The 11,812-nt window shown below is 50.6% G+C and overlaps 1 protein-coding gene across 2 annotated transcripts in view; it reads right to left on the reverse strand.

The window, feature by feature from the left end:
- SPEG (striated muscle enriched protein kinase) overlaps nt 1-9,876 on the reverse strand; it is a 164,949-nt gene extending 155,073 nt beyond the window's left edge. For both annotated transcript variants that reach the window (XM_053284322.1, XM_053283565.1), the window contains exon 1: nt 9,275-9,876. In XM_053284322.1, the coding sequence (XP_053140297.1) occupies nt 9,275-9,707 (433 nt within the window). In that variant the 5' untranslated portion in view covers nt 9,708-9,876. The remainder of the gene's footprint in view (nt 1-9,274) is intronic.
- Between the last annotated feature and the right edge of the window lie 1,936 nt (nt 9,877-11,812).

Here is an 11,812-nt window from a genome sequence, read left to right on the forward strand (position 1 = left end):
ACTGTAAGATATTCCCCTCATGGGATGGGGCCTCTCTGGGAAGAGCATCTCCATACTTGCATGCAGAAGGTTCCGAGTTCCCTCCATGGCATCTCCAAGATACGCCTGATAGAGATTCCTGCCTACAACCTTGGAGAAGCCACTACCAGTCTGTGTAGACAATACTGAGCTAGATGGACCAATGTTCTGACTCTGAATACGGCAGCTTCCTATGTTCCTATGATGCTGTCCAATAAAAGTGGTGACTGTTTCAAGTATATCTCTAGCCTAGTTCCAGTGTTATATTATCTATTGTGGTTGCACCTAGGTACAGCATCCACAGAAGTACACCTGCAGGCCATACCCTACTTCCATGGATGCTGTACCTGGATACAAGGAGTCTTCAGACTCCCTGCTTGCCCAAAAGAAGCTGCAAAATGCTGGTGCCCCTCATACCAACACCAGTACAAATAAGCCATGTCCAATGCTCCATTGTTGTGAATGTTTTTGTTCCACAACAGATCTTGATCCTTCTTGGAGGTGAGCTGTAGACTCTGTCACAAGCGACTTCCTATGCTCCGGACTCTAGAGTTGGCTGACATGATAGAAATTAGGGATGTGCGAAACGTTTCGGATACAAAACGTTTTGTACCCAAAACAGCCTGTTTCGGGTGTTTTGTAGACAAAACTAAACACCCATTTTCCAGATCCAAAAGTTTTGTATACTGTTTCGACTACAAAACATTTTGTTGTTTCGGACCTCCATTTTGTAGTGATCTCTGAGTCAGTCTCCATTTTGTGTTTGACATCTCTTTGAATTTCCCACCCTTCCAGCCTTCTGATTAGTGACCTAAATCATGGGCTGACCTGCTAACAATTCCCTCCTTGTTCCCCATTGGCTCTTTTGCTTCTTCCCACTCTTTACTGACCCCACATTGGCTAGGGGAAGGGTTGCTAACCCATAGGGTGCTGGGTTCTGCTGTTTCTGTGGTGTTCTGAGTGTAGATTCTCTGGTAGCATATGAGAGTGGATTCTTGTTTTTCACTGAAAATCTCATATGCTACCAGAGAATCTGCAATGAACACCTCCGAAACAACAAAACCCAGTACCCCACAGGCTTGTGGGTATGGGGGTGGTTGGCACCCTATGTGCACTACACAACCTCTTGCTCTGGGCAACCCCAGTGCCCCCCAAGTGGAATTATGGGGCTGCTGAAACCTCCATTATTCCCTATGGAAGAAATCTTAAAGACACGTAAACTTCAACAAATCACAAAAGATCAGCCCTTTGCCCAATTCCTTTGAAATAATTCTGGAAGTTTCCCTGCCCCCATTGGGCACTACCACCCACCACACTCTGCTCTGGGTCATCCCTTTCCCCTTGATTTGAAGTGATACATTTGCTGGAATACCCATTATTCCCTATGGGAAAATTCTTAAAGATGTGTAAACTTTAAAAAAAATCACACACAAAATCAGCCCTTTCCCTAATTCCTTTGAAATTTGGGTGGTAGCTTCCACCCATTGGACATTACCACCACCCCCCACTCTTTTTGCCCTGGGACCCTTTTTAAAAGTCCAAATCGATTCGGATTCGGATTCAGAAAATTTGGCTACACAACAAAACAGGGCTGATTCTGATTCAGAAATTTTGGGTACAAAACAAAACGGGGATGTTTCGATTCGGATACAAATCGAAACAAGAAAATTCCAAAATGCACACCCCTAATAGAAATGACCTTCTTTCCATAGGAAGCTGCCTTACACTGAGTCAGACCATTGGTCTATCTGGCTCAGTATTGTCTATGAGGTTTCAGGCAGGAGTCTCTCTCTCAGCCCTATCTGGAGATGACAGGGAGTGGGGGGTGGGGGGGACTTTCCCTTCATCCCTGTAGCAATTTCCCTGACAAAAAAGTGGGTACACTGAGGCTACTGCTGGTGTCTGTGTTTAAGCTAATGTGGGATTTGAAACCTTGTCTGAGGAGAGTCCTCCAGCTTCTGGTTCAAGGTTCAAATGCTGTCCTACTTACTTCAAGGCCATGGGATGCCTCTGATGAGAGAGGCACTAGGGGCTCTTCCTGACAAAGCACGTTTGTGCACTCTGGGAGGATAATGTCATCAGCATTGCACGTTAATTGGCTCCTTCCCTGCCCTGCCTGGTTAATAGGGAGGCATTGTTGGCATGCAGCATCATGATTGGTGGGTGGCAACAGAGCTTCTGGGAACACTGTGGGAGAGTCTGTCAGTGTTGCTTCTTCGCTTTTGTTTCTTCAGCCATTCTCGTGCTGTTTTACCTTGCTAATTAACACAGAAAGGTCAATGTGGGTAACTTTTAGTTAACAGGTTAACATGGAAAGATTACAACTGCATGATGCCAGGGTTGGTGCTGCTGTAGATCTTTGTTGGGAGCAGGGGCAGAGCCACCATTGGGCCAAAGGGTTCAAAGAACGTGGGCCACGCCCAATCAGGGGCCACACCTCATGGCCCCAACATGCCCCCCACGTCTGACGTCAGAAGTGGGGGTGCTGGTTTAGCTCCCGAGCGGGGACCGCGTAGTCCCCATTCGGGAGTTAAATGGCCGCTGCATTCGCGGCATGGCCAGGAGCAGCTCTTCCCTGCCTTTAAGGCAGGGATGCTCCTGCCTGTGCTGCAAACGCAGCACCAGCCTCAGACTAGCTCCCGAAGGGGCTGTGCAGCCCCTTCGGGAGTTAAATGGCCGGCGCTACGAATGCAGACCCAGCCTGACACACAACGGAGACATCAGACACGGGGGGTGGGGTGAGCGGGGCTGCCGCCACGGCCACACACTGGCCGCTGGTTGTCAGGCTCTGCACCTGGTTGGGAGACGGGGATTGCGGGGTGGGAAGAGACACAGAAACTTACCCCATTGTTGGAGAGAGCCTGATTATTCCCATCGTGAGCCCCAGCCGCCATCCTGACTTGAGGGGAAGTGGTACCCCTGATGGGGATGTTGGGGCCGAACAGGCCAAAACAGAGTGGGATGCCTGCAAGTGTGGCCAGAACCACACTTGGAGGGCTATAGGCCACCTCCAGCCTCAGAGGCAGGATGCCTCTGAGTACCAGTTGCAGGGGAGTAATAGCAGGAGAGAGGGCATGCCCTCAACTCCTGCTGCAGGCTTCCAGCGGCATCTGGTGGGCCACTATGTGAAACAGGATGCTGGACTAGAGGGGCCTTGGGCCTGATCCAGCAGGGCTGTTCTTATGTTCTTATGACCAGGGCTTTGGACAATCTGCAGGGACTCTCACAAGATCTCAGGACAGGATCTCGTTCTAGCCCGAGATCTCACGAGACTTGCCGTGATTGCCAAGAGCTACATAAAGAGAGACTGGCAGATGATGAGGGGCCAGTTACTGATACTGAGGCTATTCTCATGATTGGCTAAAATCGGGCTAGGAGAGGCTAACCCGATTTTAGCAGAACAAGAGAACCGCTGGGCTCACAGGTGAGCCCGGTTGCCTCAAAGTGGGTAACCCGCTTGCAAAGCCCTCCCCTTAGCCCAGGTTAGCGGAGCGAGCGCTCTGCTAACTGGGGTTCCCGGTTAGAGTGCTGGACTAGGATCGGGGAGACCCGAGTTCAAATCCCCATCCAGCCATGATACTTGCTGGGTGACTCTGGGCCAGTCACTTCTCTCTCAGCCTAACCTACTTCACAGGGTTGTTGTGAGGAGTAACTTAAGTATGTAGTACACCGCTCTGGGCTCCTTGGAGGAAGAGCGGGATGTAAAAATAAATAAATAAAATAAAAACTATGTGTTGCTGCAGCGTGGCTCCATGCCACGGCAACTCATGAGGAGAAACCGACTGGGAGGCTAGAAAGCGGCGTCCCTGCTCGGGGGTCTCTCCAGCATGCTCTGTGTGCTTGCGCAGAGCATGCTGGAACTTCTGGGGGCCACACGGCCCCTGAACTCCCAAGCACACACACCCAGCTCCGTGATGTAGCCGGCAGTCGTGTAAGAGGCTGATCCAGCCACTCAGGGCTTCCGCTCCGGTCGTCTTCTGGGAGAGCTGGCTAAGCCCACTCTCCCTGCAAACCCGCTCTGAGTGAGTCTCACCGATCATGAGACTCGCCTCACTGATTATTTGTTGATTGAATTGCTTAGCATAAAAACCTCTAGGCAGTGTACTGATGAGAGTTCAGGCTGGCAGGAGCTCTGTGAGTGGGTGAAGGAGCATCACTGGGAGCTTCTGTGAATGAGCCCAGCCTCCATAGAGGTGCTGCTCTTTATAACCTCGGAGGCTGAACAGACCTCAGACGAAAAGGGGACAGGAAACGAGTCAACGACCTGGGTGCTGTGAGACTTGACAGTCTTACTTGGCATACCAGGGCTATATGACTGCCCTGTCCAGTCTACCTCTGCTCCCAGTAAGGGACTACTGTGTCCATTCTCTCAGCACAGCTTTGTTTCCTGACTTTATGGAGGAAATGTGCAAAGCGGTTTTTTGTGCAGCCTCTCACTACAACCAGAAAGCTTCTTGGACTCTGTAGCAGGAAAACCAGGATGGCACCATAGAGACAAATGGTTTGTTGTGTCATGAGCTTTGGTGAGGGTGGGACAATATAGGGAGATGCTGAAAGGCATCATCTCATACTGCAGGGGTGGGGGAGGGCAATGGTCAACCCCTCCTGTATTCTACCAAAGACAACCACAGGACTCTGTGGTTGCCAGGAGTCAACACTGACTCAACAGCACAACTTTAAACATATTATTGGAAGCCAGCACTGCAGCAACTCTGTGGGTTGGGTGCATATGTTTACCCAGCCCACAATCTTCTTCCTGTGATGAAAGAAAGAGTTTGATCTCCCCCACACCTCACACGATGTGCATAATTTAACGTTATATGACATGGACCCACCATGCAGAGGCCTGCATGTGTAGAGATCTAATTCACAGGAGTCTTCTCTCTCAAAGGGTGGGGAGCAAGATGGCGCAGAGTCGGCCTCCATGTGGATTGCAGCCATGTGCTGACATCCTATTACATGAGGTGTATGCTTGGGAGAGGGACACACATTATTTGGCCACAGGAAAAGAACGGTCTCACCCGGGTAAATGACTCTGTGACAGTGTCAGCTTGCCTTAAGGAGCCAGAGGGTGTCAAATGAGACACAGCTGCCTCTGGTTCTCCTGCAGCTCCCATTACGCCTCTCATCTCACCATGCCCTTCACTAGAGCTGTGCTACCCACAGGCGGGCCAGTCATCAAATAGAGGTAATCACATGCTGGCCAACATGTCCCTATTCACCTGAATGGGAAAAGAGGGACATTTTGGCAGGTGTGTTTTTGACCAGCCCACACAGCTCCACCTACATAAGCACATAAGAACAGCCCTGCAGGATCAGGCCCAAGGCCCATCTAGTCCAGCATCCTGTTTCGCACAGTGGCCCACTAGATGTTGCTGGAAGCCTACAGGCAGGAGGTGAGGGCATGCCCCCTCTCCTGTTGTTACTCCCTTGCAACTGGTACTCAGAGGCATCCTGCCTTTGAGGCTGGACCTGATGAATGGCTAGCCTGCAGGAAACACAGCTCTGGTTAATGCTTGTTAAAACAAGTCTCTACTGCTCTGTCCCTAACAGGAGCTGGTATTTGTGGAACCAGAACTCCAGGCCCATTTATGGAACATGTCATTTGCCATTTGGCTGTCACAGGCTTAGGCAGAATCTTCCCAGACTTTTATAACTTTTATAGTTCTAATTATGAAATCCTAAGGATTTGAACATATGCAGTTTTTGTTTGTTTGTTTGTTTGTTTGTTTGTGTGTTCATAAGACATCCCAGGGCAGTTTACAAAAGTTAAAATACACTAAAACTCCATAAAAATCACATTTTAAACCTTAAAATCAGTTAAACATTAAAACCCATTTAAAAACAAAAACAAAACACCACCAACAACATTTTAAAATATAACCAGGCCATTCATGAAATAACCAAGTCACACTACATTTTATACACTTGAGCCCATTAAGGAAGAGCAGCAATATAAGAGCACATGTTTTGATCCCTGCTGTTATGAATTCAAGAGGGCACCCTCCTGATCCAAGAGAGCAGGCAGCTCTTCTATTTCTCTGTCAATATCTGCAAAGGCTCTGAGAGTGGGCTAGGACAGGGATTCTCAACCTGGGGTCGCCAGATGCTGTTAGACTACAAATCCCATCATCCCACAAAATGGTGGCCATTGTGGCTGAGGATGATGGGAGTTGTAGCCTGACTGGGGAGCTTCCTCTGGAGACACTTAACATGGCACAAGGGGTGGACTTACAAGGCTCTCCTGCAGACAGTCTCTATATCTATATCTATATCTATATCTATATCTATATCTATATCTATATCTATATCTATATCTATCTATTATGTTAATTCTCCTGGGTGTGCATGCCTTGGAATGTACGTCCCAGAGCCCAGCTGATTGGCTCGGTAGTGGACGCTCCTGATTGGCTGAGGCGCACCCAGGAGGATTGGTTGCCATGGTGGCAGCCCAGCCGTGGAGGCCAGAGGTGGCAGGCCTGGTCCGGCCACAGAGGCAAGGCCCAGGAGGAGGGAAAGAAAGGGGGGGACAGAAATAGCAGTGGGGAGGAGAGGTGGCTAGACCCAGAAGCAGAGACGGGGGCAGAAGTGGGGGGAGAGGTAACTGCCGGCCCCAAAGAGCGCACAGATGCTCTGTGTGGGGTCGGCTAGTATCTATTTCTCTAAGGCGTACATGTCGCTAATCCCATGCATGACAGCTCTCGCGAGAGTTCAAGAGTGAGCTGTTGGCAGGGGGAGAGGCAAGTGGTGGCACCGGCGGACAGGCTTGCAGGTGGGCGGGGGAAGAAAATGGTGGTGGCGGGAGGCGGGCAGGTGGAGGAAGAAAATGGCGGCGGCAGCGGGTGGAGAAGAAAATGGCAGTGGGGGTAAAAAAGGGGGAAACCAAGAGAGAGGGGGAAGGAGGGGGGAGAACTAGAGGCATAGATGCTCTGCGCCTGGCATTAAAAGTTAGATATAATAATAATTGTTAGAAATGACATTGACAAATGCTGTTATGGCCAGGATGGTCTTCTAGCCCAGCAGTATTTGGATCAGTCCTGGATATCACCTCCACTTCCTTGACAAAATGGATGCAAGTCAGTGCCATTCTCAGCTAACAGCTGCCATGTGGTTCTCTGGTTGTTAGGACCATGCTGGAACACAAATCCAAGGTGGCTAAAGCATCTGTAACACACATGTGGGATTTTCCCTTGGGTGGGAGCGGGGATTGCTAGTCCAGAGCCTGAAAACGCTGCTACCTTGAAGAGGGTAAATTTCACCAGATACGCTTCCTCTGAAGCAAAGTGAAAGTGTGCAGCCATCCTTGACAACAGCAAAAATCTTTTATGCATCTCTTAAAAGGAACAAGAGCTCCTCTCTGAGTCTGAATCCAGTCACCTTAACACTGCTTTTGTAAATATATATCATTGTCAGCCACCTTGTTGTCACCCATTGGCAGGGCCCTTTCCAGACTAGACCCTACAACGGGGTCAGGGCAAATCTCGGAAGTGTGCTTCCACAACCGCAGTTCCTACGCAGACAGCAGAGTGCCGTTCACATTTCCAGTGCCTTGTTGTGAATTTAATCACTGCGATATAGAGCAAGGACATTGTATATCCGGCGTGAAAAAGCTGCTGGTTTTGGGGGTTGTTAGTTGCTGCGATACTGCTCCCCCTGCTGTTTACGTTCTGAATGCAACTTGCCCAAACGGAGGCATTTTGCTGCTAATGAGCAGCTAGCCTGGAAAGCGCCCAGGAAAGGCAGGATGTAATATATTAAAATGAAATTAAAAAATAAACATTCACTCTAAATCTGAGCAGCGTCCATCTTGAAAAATGAGAGGTCTCAGCTCCACCCTATAAGACAATTCTAACCTATGTGATGCCCTGCTGTGTCTCTGCTTCCACCTTACCAATGGGCCCATCTTAACCCCCAATCTATGATGAAAATCAGTGATGAGCAGTGTAGAGTAAAGGAGACCTTCGTTATAAGCAGTCTCCGGAATGCACTCAGCGTAAGAGCAGAACCACTGATCATGTTGAAGTCTGTGCAGGTGTGTGTGGGACAGCAATTCAGATGACATACCAAGAAGCCACCCACATGGTAGTGTGTAGGGGAGCGTGAGGCATTTTAATTTCCTGAAAGGACTCATCTCCTAGATGTGAAGGATTGCTGTGTTCACATGGAGGGTGCAGGGAGGATGTGCCCTGCTGCCTGGCTGGTGCTCTTGCTCTGCTGAGCTTGTGTTGCAGGAAAAGCATAGTATTTAGTACAATCTGTGCCACACACTTTAACCTCTTGTCTTAGATGTCTAGATGTTTAACAGACCCTCAAGAGCTGTAGTATCTATAGTATCTAACCAACTCCTGAACGGAGAGTTTACAAAGGTTCAAGTCTGCTTTCTGCAGTATCAACAGCACCCACTTTCTAACCCTGGGTTTCAGGCCTGCTTGGAAGTCTTTTACTGGGAACATGTGCGAGATGGCTTTACTAACTGGGTGAGAAGGGGATGTCACTCTGCACATGCTCAGAGGCACTCTTGATACTTAATTCACTCCCTGGAATTGGGAAAAATACGTACTGGGGGTGGTTCACAGGTTCTGGAGCTAAGCCTTGATGCAGATTAAGTGCTAATATTACAATATTTATGTATTTATTTAATTTATATACTGCCCTTCCAAAATGGCTCAGGGTGGTTTACAATTAAAAAAAATACTCAGCCCCTCTCTGCAGTTCTGTGCAAGCAAAAAACCCATATTCCTTGCACCAAATCTGTAGGCGATAACAAGTGTTCAACATCCTCTGTGAAAGCCCCAGTTTCACCTACACTGTGCCTTACTCATGGGAGAAAGCTGCTCTATATGTCAGTGAAAGGTTTCTAAAAAAGAACGGGCTGGTCTCTGTGTGTGTGTGTGTGTGTGTGTGCATGTGAAGCAAGCCTGCCTGGGAACCAGCGTCCTGTGACGTGGCAGCCGTCTCCTCTGATCCCAGATGGGCTGAAGGCTGCTATGCGGCCAGTGGCATCCTGCAGTTACTTCACAACTTCCCGGGCTGCGGCTCCCGTCCAGAGTGGCACTCTAGCTCTTAGTGAGCCCAGCAAAGCACCAATCAGACATGATCGATCTGGAGCTGGGGCCACCCAGTTCAATAGCAGCTATGGATCTTCTTGGGAACCTTGTGGCGAATGGCCGGTGCAGAGGGTGCTCTTTGCAGAGCACATCATTTGCCCACTGCTGCCCCCCCCAATGACCAGCCCTGTGCCCCACCCTGTCCATACCTTCCATGCCTGTAATCCTCACAGTGGCACAGGTGACAGCTTCGCCATGCTCGTTCTTGGCCACGCAGCTGTAGACTCCTGCGTCAGCCGCTTTGCTGCACTGGATCCGGAGGCTGCCGTACTCCTCCTCCTCCTCCTCCTCTTCCTTGTCTTTGGTGGGGGCGACAGGTTCTTTCTCTTTGTACCAGCTCAGGTGCGGCTGGGGGCTGCCGGTCACGACCACCCTCAGCAGGATGTTTTGGCCGAGGCTGATGGCCATGTCCTTCAGCTCCTGCAGGAAGACCGGGGCTGCAGGGCCCTCCTGCTCTGCTGCGACTTTGGCTCTCTTTGGAGGGATGGCAGGGCTGGGGGGGGCTCTTCCCAGGCCCCGTCCTGTCCCCCCAGCCTCTTCTGTGGCCCGGCTGAGGGTGTTCTGCCCCTGAGATTTCTGCATGGCTTGGGGCCTGGTCACTCGGTGGCCTTTCGAGAGTCTTCAGTTGCTGTCCTGTTCCATCACAGCCCCTCGCCTGAGGCTCCGGGATCCCACCAGCCACCCGGAGGCCAGCAAAGCCCCCCAGCAGCAGCCGTTCCCCTGGCTTGATGTTCACCCTCTCTGTGTGTGACCCCCAGCTGCTGGGTACCTGCCAGGGGGCAGTGACGCTGCTCCAGGTGCCTGCCCACCCAGCCGGACAAAGTCCCAGAAGGTCATTTCTCTGCCAGGCAGGGTGTTATTTTTAGGCCAGTCTCGGGTTGCAGTCAGCCCATCCCCACACATCAAGGGGGCCAGGCTCTTTGCTATGGGCTCTGTTCTCGAGGATTGCTCAGCCCCCACTCCTCCCCACCTGTAGCTCTTGAAATCCTAACTCTTGCTTAATAGGTAGACTCTGCACCCTTCATAACAGAATCCCCCCCCCTTTTTTTGAGCCCAGGATAACTGGGTTTCCAGTCGCTGTGCAGTTCTCCCCTCTCCCCCCACTCCGCAAGTAGCAGCTGCTGTCTGATATGTCACATTCCTTGACCCAGAGCTGAGCGTATGACTGGAGTGGCTTAGCTTTCCTAGCAAAGATAGACTTGGTGGATGGATGGTGCTTTCTGCATGAGTGGGATGGGCATGTGGGGAGGGAGGGGGCACTCAGGCCCTGCCCTCCCTTCCTCATCCATGAGCAATTCATGTCAGGGACACCTGGAATGCCAGCTGGTGAGACAATATGCTCTCCTCTGTGGCCCAGGGAAACCAGGGTGGTTTCCAGGGGGGGAGGGGAAGTGGTGTAAATTGCAACTGTTTTGTGTGCCGAATTCGAACTGCAGTCGAAATCCCTTGTAAGGTCCATTGTAAGGCGTTAGGGGCAAATACAGCTCTCTCTCTCTCTCTCTCTTTTGGCAATGCTGATGCAACATTATAGGGCTGTAACGCAGCAATAAGATCTGAAAGGCGGCCTCAGGAATGTGAACGGCACCCTGCTGACAGCACAGGGACTGCAGTGTCACAACACAGGCCGTACGGAAGTACACTTAAGGGATACGCACGTAAGGGATACGTCGTGACACTGTGCTAGGGGTTAATCTGAAGAGTGCCCAAGGGGCAGATATCTGCAAAAAAGAGCTGCTTTCTGTATTTCAGCCATGTTCTCTCCTCATGGCTGAGCTCCATACACTGTATCAGTGATCTTCACTATTTATCAAGCAGGGGCCACTTTGGCAAACAAACAAACAAACACCCCTCTCTGTGCTGACCTCAGGGCCACATGGGGGTGGGGGGACCTTAAGAGAAACAGAGCAATGCCAAGCCCCAGCGCCATCTTGCAAGTTGCACACAGACTGCTGGGAAATGTAGTCCTTCTCAGTGCTCCATGGACACTATCCAAGAGGGTGCTGGGGCTCACGGGGGCTCTGTTTCCCTTAAAGGAGCCCCGGCAGTACTGGAGAAAGCGCAGCACTGTGGGGTGGGAATGGTCTTCTCTACATCGTGCCAGGGGAGCTGCACAGAGCATTTGGCTGTGGCTGAAGCTTTGCACAGTCCTAGTAAACAATCATTCAGGGAGTCACAATTAGGGTCAATGGGAGCTGCCACTGACTCTGACACCTTGCGATGAGATGAGAGGTATAGGGTGCATTAGCCAGACTTGCATACAGGTTGGCTCTTCTAGCAAGTAATGGCACATTTGTCCAAAATGTTGATCGTGCAGGCAGCACCAGACAGCTTCTGGGTGGCTTCAGTATAACAGTGGAATTCCATGCACAGAGGAGGAGGAGGAGGAGGAGACAGTATTTTCACAGTACATTTTATCCTGTCCTTTCTCCAAGGAGCTCAATGCAACATACACAGTTCTCTCTCTCCATGAGACTATCCTCACAACAGCCCTGTGAGGTAGGTTAAACTAGGAGAAGTGACTGGCTCCTGATCAACGAGTGAGTTTCATGGCTGCATGGGGATTTGAACCATGGTCAGGGAGGTAACTTGCCAAGGGAGCAAGAGGTTGCCAGTTTGAATCCCCACTGGTGTGTTTCCCAGACTATGGGAAACACCTACCGGTATATCGGGCAGCAGCAATATAGGAA

The sequence above is a fragment of the Hemicordylus capensis genome, chromosome 1 (assembly GCF_027244095.1).
Source record: "Hemicordylus capensis ecotype Gifberg chromosome 1, rHemCap1.1.pri, whole genome shotgun sequence".
NCBI lineage: Eukaryota > Metazoa > Chordata > Lepidosauria > Squamata > Cordylidae > Hemicordylus > Hemicordylus capensis.